General features: G+C 44.4%; 1 protein-coding gene across 1 annotated transcript in view; it reads left to right on the top strand.

The window, feature by feature from the left end:
• Nucleotides 1-7,085, top strand: part of PRPF18 (pre-mRNA processing factor 18) — a 40,948-nt gene extending 33,863 nt beyond the window's left edge. The window contains exon 10 of the mRNA XM_075552353.1: nt 6,596-7,085. Coding sequence (XP_075408468.1) covers nt 6,596-6,676 — 81 coding nt within the window. The 3' untranslated portion in view covers nt 6,677-7,085. The remainder of the gene's footprint in view (nt 1-6,595) is intronic.
• Nucleotides 7,086-13,526: the final 6,441 nt, after the last annotated feature.

Genomic DNA, 13,526 nt, shown 5'->3' with positions numbered 1-13,526 from the left:
CCTCAGTGGGATGCTCCCTCCGCTCCGCTCCACACAGCCTGTCAGTCGGCTGCTAGCACATAGGGGACAGGCCGGGTACGTTTTACTCTGGGGGTTACATCTTACTTTCACAATCGCATGCTAGGGAAAGAGTAGACTACCCTGCACTATGGAATCCCAGTAGCCAAGTCCATACATTTGTATGATGTATTTGAGTGATTAATTTCCTCTGAAAATTAATCACTTGACATAAATCATCATATAATTTAGCTAAGTGCTATTTTCTTTTATTTTAAAAAAATCATTGGGGGCTTGTACAGCTCTTACCACCATCCATCCACTGTATCAAGCACATTTATATATTTGTTGCCATCATCATTTTCAAAACATCTTTCTACTTGGACCCTTGGTATCGGCTCCTCATTTTCCCCCCTCCCTTCTCCACCCTCCCTCATGAACCCTTGATAATTTATAAATTATTATTTTTTTCATGTCTTAACTGAACGATGTTTCCTTTCACCCAATTTTCTGTTGTCCGACCCTCTGGGAGGGGCTTATATGTAAATCATTGTGATTCGTTCCCTCCTCCCCTCCCCCCTTTCCCTCTTCCTCCTGGTATCACTACTCTCCTTATTGGTCCTAAAGGGTTTATCTCTCCTGGATTCGCTGTGTTGAGCTCTTATCTGGTCTGGCCAGATTTGTAAGGTAGAACTGGGGTCCTGATAGTGGTGGGGAGGAAGCATTAAAGAACTAGAGGAAAGTTGTATGTTTTGTCGCTGTTATACTGCACCCTGGATGGCTTGTAAGTGTTATTTTCAAGATTGAATTCTTGTTCTTAATTGTAATCTGATGTTACGCTATGAAATAAAGAACCTTTTAACTAGAAATGGTGTTCTCTTGTAGAAACCAAATCCAGGCAAGTAGAAGCAAAGCAAGAACAAATCTGGTTTTTTACCATAAATTACATGAGTATATTGAGTTGATCACAAGCTACCAGCTATCATCAATTTAAGTCCTTCAGATACTGAAGTTTCATGTATTTAATATTTGTGAGGGAGCTTTTCATTGCCAGCCTGTGAAATTGCCTTTCTGTGTCATCCCCTCCAAGTAGCTACATCAGATCAGTCACTTAGAAAGCCTGTGATGGATTTTTCGATGCGTACCGTTGAATGGTGTCTTATGTGAGATGAGCTTCTGTAGACATTATTGAACGGTTGACCTCTTGTGCGTGACCACAAATGATAGTTGGAATTTAGAAGCCAACTTTGAAAAATCAAGTACACATGTTTTGAGCATAATGTTTCTGGTCAGATAGGCTGGCCTTAGACGAATTTTTAACATAAGCATATCGTGTAATGTTTTCCCCTTAGAGTGCTAGCGGTTCATCGACAGACTTCAAATTGCTTTGTGTGCCTTTATCTTTAAGACTTCATCTTATAGAATAAACTGGTGGCAGAAATAATAGATTCAGTGAGCTTCTTGATACTGCAATGAAAAGATTACTTTAAAGCAACAACTGTCTTCCTCCAGTGACGGCTCATAAAAGCAAAGGCAAGTGCAGCCCAAGGTTGTGCTTGGCACTTGGTTTGACTTTTAAGCAGGTTTTGCTTTCTACTGCAATGAAAATGTGGTTATGCCTGTGAGTGCAGGTTGGTGATTTGAATGGTTCATTGATTTGTCGGGACAGAAACAACTCATCCTTTAGGTCATGCTCTTGGGTATGTAGCGTAAGTCACGTATTTGGCAGCAAAACTACATACTTTTCATATCTCATCTAGAATATGCTCTAATTATTTCAATTAGACTTAAAAGTGAAAGTTTTCCTAGAAACATGCTAGTTTTCAAACTTATATAGGTAAATATTGTATGGGGAGGACGTCACAAAGGAGCCATTTGATTCCCACTGAAGAGTCTGGAATGGCTTCGGAATTGGAGCCATGAGGCATTTCTAGAAGAGGCTGAGATAAGTAGTTCAGAGACTCCTTCTGCTGGTTAGCCTGCCCAAGCAGGTCCCCTGTCTTCCCCACGACAGCTGAAGCAGGTGTAACGTCATCTGAGCAATTTGTGTCAGACTCACTGCCATGGAGTTGATTTCCTGCTCTGGACCTTACAGGACAGAGTAGAACCACCCACGTGGGTTTCCAAGACCTTAAACCTTATCAGGAGTAGATGACCTCATCTTTTCCCCCTGCAATGGCTGGTGAGCTCGAACCAATGACCTGGGAGTTAGCAGCCATTGAGAAACCCACCATGCCACTAAAGCTTCTTGTACCGCTCAGGAAAGAGTAGCTTGCTATGAACAGGAGAACTGACAGCTCTATTACATATTGAAAAAGGAGACTGGTTTCTCGTCTCTGCTGCGTCTGACGCTGCCGCCAAACAGACGTTTCTGCCTCTAGCAAGAAACTGGTTCAAGTTTCCATTGCCTTCGTTGGTGCTGTACTCGGATATATGAATGTGCATCTGGAGCAGCACTTCTCAGCCTGTGGGTCGCGACCCCTCTGGGGGGGGCTGTCAAACGACCCTTTCACAGGGGTTGCCCAATTCATAACAGTAGCAAAATTGCAGTTGTCAAGTAGCAACGCAAGTCATTTTACGGTTGGGGGGTCACCACCACATGAGGAACTGTATTAAAGGGTTGCGGCATTAGGATGGCTGGGAACCACTGATCTAAAGGAATACACACACACACACACACACACACACACACACACTACAGCTATAGTACAAGGAACAAGGCTTCAATAAAAACCGTAATCGCTGTCCCTAGCTAAGACTGTAACCAAGTCATAAGAGCAATGTGCTAAATGTACCTCACGCAATGGATGTGTGCGTGGATTGTGATAAGAATTGCACGAGCCCCCAATAGCATGATTTTTTAAAAAAAGCCAGAGACAAAATGAGTGTTTAGAAATTAAGTATTATCATAGAAATAAAAATTAAAGGATTGGACGATACAATTGATGTATGTATATGTATGGATTGTGATAAGAGTTGTATGAGTCCCTAATAAAATGTAAAAAAAGAAAAGAGGAGAAAAAAATGATTAGGGCAAAGACTGTACAGATGTGCTTTGTACAATTGATGTATGTATATGTATGAACTGTGATAAGAATTGTATGAGCCCCAATAAATTGTTAAAAAAAATCAACACAATTTATGAATTTTCTCGTTAAAATATTATGTATAATTTTAAGTTAAAGAACAATTATAGCCTATATTGAAATCATGAACATGATTTACGCAGAATTTGCAAATATCCATTCAGAAAATGTAATGTATTTGTATCATTAATGTAAAAAAATGAATAAATGAAATATGATCGCAAAAAAAAATTACCTTTCAATATAAAATGCTTTCTTATACATAAAAAAAAGGAAATAAAAGAGAGGATCAGTTTTTAACTTACTCAAATTCCAGAAAGAGAGAACATAGAAATTGAAAGTAAATAAAGAATTAATACATGAAAACTTCCCAGAGCTTAAGGACATGAATTTCTAGAGCAGTGGATTTCAACCTTCCTAAGGTAACGACCCTTTGATACAGTTCCTCATGTTGTGGTGACCCCCTCCAAACATAAAATTATTTTCGTTCCTACTTGATCGCTGTCATTTTGCTACTGTTATGAATCATCATGTAAATATCTGACACACAGGATGTATTTTCATTGTTACAAATTGAACATAATTAAAGCATAGTGATTAATTACAAAAATAATATGTCATTATATATTTTGAAATACTTGTTTCCAGTGACAAATATATGAAATTTTGCCTTGAAGCATGGTAGCATGGGTAACAGTGTTCATGCCAAGTACTCGTATGTGGGCATATACGCATGTGGGCGGACCCATCGGTTCCTAAGACCATCAGAAATATGTGTTTTCCGATGGTCTTGGGCGACCCCTGTGAAAGGGTTGTTCAAGCCTCAAGGGGGTTATGACCCATTGGTTGAGAACCGCTGCTCTAGAGTGAAGAGATGAGAGCTTTCTGAGTATGTAACAAAATCACTAGAGAAAGTCTTAACATCAAGGCACAATAGACTGTTGGAATGCCAAGGATAAAGGAAGACCTACATGCCTCCAGAAAGAATTTCCAACTCAAAATTTCACTTCCTTCTGAGCTATCAGTCCAGTGGGAATAAAGGTGAAAGACATTTGCAGATAGGTAGTCGCAAATAATGTATTTTTAGCTTATAGTCACACTTGATTAAGCCTTTGCTTGAGGGTTGTTGAGTTTCTATAAATATATAGTGGAATAATTTGAAATAGAATTGTGGGCAGGTTTGTATCACATGATGAACAACATGCCACTGAGTTATACATGTAAAATTGAATTGTTAGATGTTTAGATATATATATGTGTGTATATATATATTTAATCCAGTTTAAAAAAAACCAAATGCATGTACACACATAATCTCAGTGAGGGCAAGGATTTGTTCTACATGGTATTTTCACAGCCTCAACCCTGGTGAGTGCTGAATGAGATTTATTACATAAAAATACAACTTTTATTAAATGGAGCCATTTTAAATTTGTTCCCATAAACTAAGATAAGCATCTCACTGCCATACTGCTTTCTATGTCCACAGAAAATTAAACCTGAAATCCTGGGACAACTAATCAAAAAGATTTGTTTCTACTTGGAAAATAACCATATGCTGTCCTTAGAGTATACCCTTTTAGAAATCTGTACTGGACTCTCAGTCCAGTTTTTATTGCCAGAATTTATGCTCGTGTCCTGTGATGGCTATTATGACCCGAACTGTTGAGTTCCACAACCTTTTGGAAGCCGGATGTCAGTCGGGAACTGTATGTGTGTGTAAACATATGTGTATATATTCTTAACCGTAGGAAGAACAGTATGTGTGTATAGACATGTGTATATATTCTTAACCGCAGGAAGAACAGTATGTGTGTATAAGCATGTTCGCATGTGAATTTATTCTTAGCTGTGTGTTGTAAATTGGGTGAAGGTTTATAGAGCAGGTCATCAATATTCATTCAGCAGCTCCGACACATTTTGCTTCCTCTCTTTCACTGCAGTCCCTTTTTTCTCGTATCCCTTTTCCACGAGCCAGCATGACAGCTGTGTCCTGTGCAGAGCAGCCACCTATGGTTTCTCTTCTTCCAGCGTAGGGAAAGCTGCCTTGCCTTTGCCAGTGGGCCTTTGCTCGACCCGTCCTGGCGCTGCTCGCCATGCTCTGCTGCCAGTTAGATTCTTCAGGTGTGTCTCGCCCAGTCCGACAGACAGTGTGAGATGCCAGATGAGTGACCGCACCCCTATTTCCATGGTCACCAGAGGCAGTGCTGCGTGCACACGAGTAGAATTTCACATCAGGAGAAGCTGGACCCGGAGAAGAGAGCGATCTCAATCCTACAACAAATACCTGGTCAGCACAGGGGACAACAACAACAAAGTGCGGAGCCAAGTAATTCGCTAGATCGTTCTTTGTACTGCCTACAGTAGGGCAAACCTTTCTTCTTGGAAAACCCCTGCACACCTGTGGTTCTCATGTAGAATGAAAAAGACCATATTTGACTCCACAAAGGATTTTAGGTAGAATATTGAAACACTTGTTTCTCTGGTAACAAATGTGTTCAGTTGTAGCTGAAGTCATAGAAGTGGCTCATATTTGTGTGGTGTGCTTGACACTGGAACCAGGGGATTTTGTTTGTTTGGTTGGTTTTTGGTGATATCACTGAGCTTAAGAGTTGTTTGGATAGGTAGGCAGTTACAGAGTCAAGAGTCGGCAAGACGTGCTGGTCTGGTCAGTCCCTGTTCTATCCGCATGCAGCGCTTGTGCTTCTACGTTCGTAGATGCATTGCCATCCGTTCCGGATGCCAGTCTCGAACCAGGAAACTCGGTGACAGGCAGTGCCAGGAGTCACTGAGGCTTCTTTCCAGGCAGGGAGCGCCAGGGTGCAAACGCCCACGGGGCAACCCGTGTAAAGCCTGTTCCACAGAATAGTGCTCATAATGCGCAACATGTATCGACACGTTATTGTTACTGTATTGCCATGTTAAAGTGTGTGTAGCGTATCCGGAAGTGTTTCAGTGGTTTTTTATGCATAAAATGTATATTCTATGTTAAGAAGACTTGACTGACATCAGCTACAAACCATATCTAAGTGGCCTGTACAAATAATCCAGAGTCTTCCTGTATCTCGTGACCTTTGAATCACTGGCTCCGTGACAAACGCGGTCTTCAGACTCCTCACCAAGCTGAGCTGGTGTCACATGCTGGCGTGCTCTGATCTGACTGACGTCTCCCCCGCCCCCCATGTCCTGTCGTCTCCTGAGGCTAGACTGCAGGGGCGCTGGGGCTCACCACGAGTAACAAAGACACTCCTCAGTCAGGGAAGTCCAGCAGCGTGTAGGTGTGCTGTCCCGGAGCTTGGTTCGTGAAGTTTCCTTCAGTCCATGGGGGCATTGGGTTTCCAGGTGTGGGGTTGATGGTACCCGTGGTAGCGTGAGCAGTGCTGCTGGGGATAGTCTGCATGGCGAGCGTGTTCTAGCGCGTCCTTTGTAAGCGTGCACCAGTTGCATTTCATGGGAATGTTGACGACATGACGACTTCAACCCTACCAAGCCTTCTTGTCTCCATTGCCTAGGGATTGAAGCGCTTGATGACCATTTGCCAGAAGCACTTTTCTACAGACCCGTCCAAGTGTGTGGAGTACAATGCCCTGTGAGCCTGGGCAGGCTGCGGACTCCGGGAATTGCCGAAAGGAAGGGGGAAGCGGACAAGTGGACTTGCCGGGCTCTGCTTCCTACCTGATGCAGCCCCTGACCGGCGCCGGCTGTCTCTCACATCTGCCTGTGAACTGAGTTTCTGTGTCTCCCTTTTCGTCTTTACCAAAAAATTAATTTCTGAAGACTGTTGCCCATGCTTCAAAATTGTATTACACACAGAGGGAGGGGGGCTGTAATGACTTTTTTTCTGCTAGACCTGGAAATGTGGTTAAATGATTTTAAAAACACATTTTTATAAACAATTTTTTTATTATACTGTATTGTTTCTGTAAATATAAATTTCACATTGTACTTTATGTTGTGTTTATAGAAAATATTTTTATAGTTTCAATAAAGGGAATCATGTAGTGAAACTTGACAATTCGTAGGTGTCACTGAACTTTTGCTGTTTTGCTGTATAAACTTGAATGTATATGTTCTCTGTTAACTCAAGGGGTACTCTTGGTATAGGTCAAGGTTAAGGCGTCTAAATTTTGATATTTATCATCCCTCAAGAAAGTTGACAGTTACAGGAAGTGTGGCACACCACATCTGTCTTTCATGCCTCTACCAACACAAACTCAAAACAGGAGCCCCCACGCCAGGGATCAGGAGTGGAAGTGGATCGGGGAGCCCGCCAAGACTCAGAGGGGTTGATGCTGCTGCTTCCTCTTGGAACCGGCCTGCCCGCCCCGTGGACTCATCCTCCTGAGAGCCCTGGGCAGCTGCTGCTCCCAGCTGTGTGCTGCCAAGCGGGAGACAAGTGCCAGTCCTGACGTCACTGACGGGGACATGAGATCCTGGTTCCCATCTTCCACACCGCCAGGAACTGCTCTAAACCCTGCACCGTGTCAGACCCACATGATTGCCATGTCCTCCGGGCGTCCTTTCGGTTAATAAAGTAGTGTGGGTGAGTAGATGGTCACCCAAGCAGGGGGGTCGCAGGGGTGAATAGTAATGGGCTCTGACTCATAACAGCCGACAGGACAGGGCAGAACTGCCCCTGTGGGTTTCCGAGACTAACTGGGGAAAGGGGCGTACAAAGCCCCGTCTCCCTCCCTCCCTCGGAGCACCTGATGGTTTCAAACTGCTGATCTCGTGGGTCACGGCCCACAAGTGTGGGACTTTTTTTCTAAATCTGAGGGTTTTTTGTTGTTTTCTTTGTTTTTTCAATCTCATTTTGAATATTCCTAAAATTAATTTTCTTACTCCAGGTCAGGCCACAGCATGGTAATTAGCTGATTTCATATTATCTTCCCTTGATCCATGCAGAGAACCCATCGTATCTTGTGATGCCTGTACTTTAGAAGGCACCAATCAGCAGAGAGTTTAAAGAAAAACAACAGAAGTAGCGTTCTCCGGTGCTGTGAACGTTGGCCGTTGAGGGCTTGGGTAGAGGGAAGTAGGCTCAAAGATGCGGATCCCTTCAGGAAAAAAGATTGCTTGAAATTACGGATTTTCAGTTGATTTCAGCCGTCACAAGGAGATCTAGAAAAATAATCTCCCACATTCTCCAAATTATGCAAAGTTTAGCCCTGCAGTTGAGCATTTCTGTTTTTAGCTCTGAAACAAGCAAAAGTTAGTCTTACCATAAATCAATCACACATCCTGAAATAACTTTCTCCCCCTCTCAACTACCCAGGCGCCCATCCAAGAGTGTCTCTCTCTGGACTTACATGGAGTAAAATATTTTCTCCCTCCGAAGTAAATTCTGCATCTCATAGGGACGCTCTTGCCGCCTGCAGAGCCTGCCTGTGCAGTGTTTCTCCGCATTGCGGCCCAGAGCCGGAGGCAGTCTCTAAGTCATGGTTATGATTTCAGTCTCTGGAGAAATGAGAAAGTAAGAGCGAGGCACAGAAGGGGAGGGAAGGACAGGAGGGGGATGTCCTGCGAGACTCCAGCTCCCACTAGCCAGGCAGCTGTCACCGGCGGCCGTCCTGGGTGATGTGCTGTGGACTCAGAAATGCGTGAGAACTTGGAGGGCAGAGAATCTGGTTGACCGCAGTGTAGCTTCGCACGAAGCTCTTCCTCCTGTTGATTCCCTGATTGCTTCCAGCCCTTCACATTGCTCTGGGATTTGACCTCAGGAAATAATGTAGAAATGCAGCTGCCCTTTTATTTGAAAGAAAGTGATACTTTATGGTGCGAATTAATAACGTGGAGGAGACTGGAAAACACATTGTCATCTGAGAGATCTGAATTTGGGGATTCATGCCAAGCTCCTTCCGGCCACACAACATCCCCTTTCGTAGCGAATAAGGCTTCTTCACATAGAACGAAGCAGAGTAGCTGTACTCCTGAGATCCTGCTAGTTCTCGCTCGAAGAGCACACTCTAATGGGCCGTGTCGCCTCCCCACCCCCTCACCCCTGTGTACTCCCATGAAAGCCCTGAACGAACAGTTTGATCCGGTGCAAATGGATGGTATGATATCACATTGTGAGTCTTGAACAGAAAAGTGCTTTCTCACGCATCCTTACGTAACAGTTTCCGTCTGTCCCGAGTGTGAGAGCAGCCCCAGGCCCCAGACAACTGCGTCTCATCACAGACTTGAATTATAACCGCCCTGGTGCTTTAGTGGTTAATAGTAACCTTAAAATCTTTACGAATGTGAAAAAGAATTCTGGTGGTGTGGGGTCAAGTGGGCTTCTGCGTGTAGTGTAGCTGGCAGCGGTGGCTTGCCCCATTCAACATTTGGAATCATGTTTATCATATATGTTATATGTGTTAATATAAACATGTATATTAGATACGTGCAGTAAGAGAATTCATTGTTAAAAATGGATTGTCCTCATGTTAAACTAGGATGGTTTAGCACTTAGACTAATGCTCCTTTCAGGGGCCTAATTGCATAACTGGGCCACTTTGTGTGTGTTCATGTGTAAATTAAGGAGGGTTTTACATGTCAGTGGGAGAGAGGGGGTCTTTGTACACCTGTGAGAATTACAGTCTTGGAAACCCACAGGGACGGTTCTACCCTGCCCTGTAGGGTCGCACTATGAGTTCTCATTGAAGCGATGGCAGTGAGTTTGATTTTTGGTTTTACATTTCAGATCATCAATTTTGTATTCAACCGTTTCAACTACTTAAACCCAGCCCCCAATAGCTTACCCTCCCCCATGCCCCAAACTTAGATTTCCCTTCTCCTTGTAGATTGCTCTCTTCCCCTTCACCCAAGTTAATACCAGTGAAGGAGAACCTATTGCTTCATTTTTTCTTTTTTAACTTTCTTTTGTTTAGTCTCTCTTCCCTGCCCTTAAACACCAGTTTTGAAATAATTCCCAGCTTTCTCAACCTTTTTGCCCTCCCAGTATTCCAACGGAATGCAGGCTTTTCCCACGGAGCACAGCAGAGAGCGCCAGCCAGAGCGGCTCACTGTTGGTGAGATTCAGGCACTGAGCTTCCAACCATGACAGTCAAGTGCATTTGCAGTCTGGTCTTGCCTTCCTGAACTGCCAGTCTACCAACTTGCCCCAAACAAACCGTTCTGCACTCACACTGCTCTTTCTTGAAGCCTGGCCCCCAAAGCCTGGCTCCCCGAAGCAAAACAAAACCCAGCATCGTCTCTTCCAGTGGTTCTCAACCTGTGGGTCGCAACTGCTTTGGGGGGGTCGAGCGACCCTTTCACAGGGTTACCTGATTCATAACAGTAGCAAAACGACAGTTGTGAAATAGCAACGAAAATAATGTTATGATTGGAGGGTGACCACACCATGAGGAACTGTATTAAAGGATCGCGGCATGAGGAAGGTGGAGAACCCCTGATCTATTCGATTCTGACTCGCAGAGACCCTGTTGGGCAGCACAGGGCTTTCTCGCTCTTTAAAAATTCACTAAACAAACGCTAACTAGCTGTTGCTCTCTGTGCTGGTGTTACAACATCATAAAGGGTTCTTGGTGGTATTCAGTCAGCAGTTCAAAACCACCAGCCACTCCGTGAGAAGATGGGACTTTCTACTCCCGGTGGGGGGGGGGCGTTCTACCAATCCCTACAGGCTCACTATAACACTTAGGTCTCCAGGTTAGTGTGCCAATTATAAAGCCTTGGAGCCCTTCAGGTAATACTTGTGCAGCGATGATGCTTTTGTTGGACATGAAGAAACGTAGCCATGAGAGGGGGAGAAGAACCATGACACGCAGCATGTCGGCACCCTGGGCCGTGACTCTCCGTACATTGTAAAGATTCAACAAGATATCAAACAGATGCGCGATCAGTAGTGTGTGGTAGGGTGGGGGCAGACCCAAGGACTCCAGTGTCATACGCCTAGTGTCCATGGAAACCAAGCAGAGGCTGGTTCAGCCCTGCCCGGATTAAAACCCAGGCGGTATTTATTTAAATGTGCAGATTTAAATGACGCTCGCCACACCATGATCAATTGTTCATAGAGTAGCTAGCACCCAGATCAGAAAAGCTAGGTTGCTCACGTCCCAGAAGGCCCCCCATTCCCCCTTCCAAACCTGACTTCCTATACCATCAATGTTCCGCACCCCCCCCCCCCAGTTTTGATTGAGATGCAATTTATCTACCATAAAAACCACTCGTGAAGTGTACACTAGTTGTTAGTGTATTCAGAGAGTTGTGCATCCATCCCTACAGCCTCAGTTTAGTACGTTTTTTATTACCCCAGAGAGAAACTTCCAACCTACCTACCAAGTATTAGCTGTCATGCCTTGCATAGCTCGCTTTTTTTGCTTCTTTGGCTCAACGTGCAGTTTCTGATACTCATCATAATGTGTGGCTGTGGTCCAGTCTCCATTCTACTGTTGATAGTCTTTAAACATTTTATGTGTGAGTTCTGACTAGTATATGTTTTTCTAGGACATGGGCTATGCATAAAGTCAGCTAGTGGAATAATTTTACAAATCGCTTGTTCCAGTTTACATTTCCACTATCAGTGGTTGAGAGTTTCAATGACTCCACACCCAGCCAGGATGTCCATCTCCCTTGTTTTTACTTAAGATCTTCTGACAATTCTGTTGGATAAATGTTGGACAGCTAACCACCAGGTCACCAGACCCTCTTCTGGAGAAGGATGAGCCTATCTGCCTACCTGCTCCTTCAAGATTTGTAAGCAAATATGGTGAAGAAAGCTGATGGTGCCCGGCTATCAGAAGATACGTCTGGAGTCTTAAAGGCTTGAAGGTGAACAAGCGGCCATCTAGCTCAGAAGCAACAAAGCCCACATGGAAGAAGCACAGCAGCCTGTGCGATCACGGGGTGTGGATGGGATCAGGCATCAGGCATCAAAGACCCAGAACAAACAATCGTATTGATGTGAACAGGCGGTGGGGTGGGGGTGTGTGTCAGAATGGAGACCCATCAGTAGGCAAGTGGAAAGAAGGATCACAGGGAAGAGATGATTCAGCCAGGATGCAGCACAGCACCGACGAAAAACACCACATTCCTCTAGGCCTTCAATGCTTCCTTCCCCCACCCCCAGCTATCATGATGACAGTTCTACCGTACAAATCCGGCTAGAACAGAGGATGTACACTGGCACCGATAAGAGCTCTCGACACATGGAAGCCAGGACAGATAAACCCCTCAGGAACAATAATGGGACTCGCCATACCATAAGGGGAAGGGAAAGGTGGGGGGGAATGTGAACCGATTACAATGATCCACATATAACCCCCTCCCAGGAGGATGAGCAACAGAAAAGTGGGTCGGTCAAGGGAGACAGCAGCCAGTGTAAGACATGATTTTTTTTTATTATAAATGATCAAGGGTTCGTGAGGGAGGGGGGAGGGGGAAATGAGCTGCTACCAAGGGTTCAGGTAGAAAGAAAATCTTTTCAAAGTGATGATGGCAACATATGTACAAATGTGCTTGACACAATGGATATATGTATGGATTGTGATAAGAACTGTAAGAGCCCTCAATAAAATGATTTAAAATAATTGAAAAATAGATTTACAGCCTCAAAAGTCACTATAGGGTTGCTCTGAGTCGGAATCAGCTGAATAGCAGTGGGTTTTTGCGGTGTGGGTGGGTGTAAAACGGTGCTACACTGTGGTTTTCGCTTACATTGCTCCAATGACTACTACGATTGAGCATCTCCATGTTTAATGGCCAGTCGTGAATTTCGTGGAATTCCTACTCAGGTTATTCTGATTGTGGTGGTTTATTTTTCTGTTGAATTGTTTGCCGTTTTCTTAGTGACGTGTAGCTCTTTACATATTCAAAACATGAGTTGTGTGTGTGTGTGTGTGATATGAACATAAGTACAAATCAGAAAAAAGTGTTGCTGTAAGTTTCTAGTTCATACACGCACAAGTTTATTGCAAACAAAATGCATATAAACGTGCCCCTGCAGTCAGTGGATGGCTGCATGCAAGTCTCAGTAATCCACGGGCCTTAGACTGGTCAGGGTGCCTTCTAAATAAGGCCTACTCAAAACCGGGGAGTTAGACCCGGAGCCAGAAAGCCAAAAGCATTTTGTGAGCTAAAAAGAACTGGAAGGAAAATAAATAAAGAAAAAAGGAACTGGAGGTGGGGGGGTGGGGTGAATAACCTTCCATTGCAATACTGAAGCATTCTATGGGCAAAACTGTTGACTGACGAAGGACGTGTGAAGGAGGATGGGAGGGACACACAGAGCCGGTGTGCCATGGAGGGACAGAGGATGGTGTAGAAGCTCATGGTGGAGTTTTAAGCAAACAGACCACTGCACTGGTGAGGGCGCTGAGGGCTGCCACTGCTCTCTGTGACGACAGAGCTTCTGCTCGCTCTTTGAGGATGGCGCGGCTGGGCTGTGAGGATTTCACTAGGCATCCCAGGAGGCACTTCTCCACACGGTAGCCCTGATCA

This window comes from Tenrec ecaudatus, chromosome 6 (assembly GCF_050624435.1).
Source record: "Tenrec ecaudatus isolate mTenEca1 chromosome 6, mTenEca1.hap1, whole genome shotgun sequence".
In the NCBI taxonomy this organism is placed as follows: domain Eukaryota; kingdom Metazoa; phylum Chordata; class Mammalia; order Afrosoricida; family Tenrecidae; genus Tenrec; species Tenrec ecaudatus.
The sequence above is the reverse complement of the archived record's forward strand: the minus strand, read 5'-3'. Positions and strand labels throughout refer to the sequence as shown.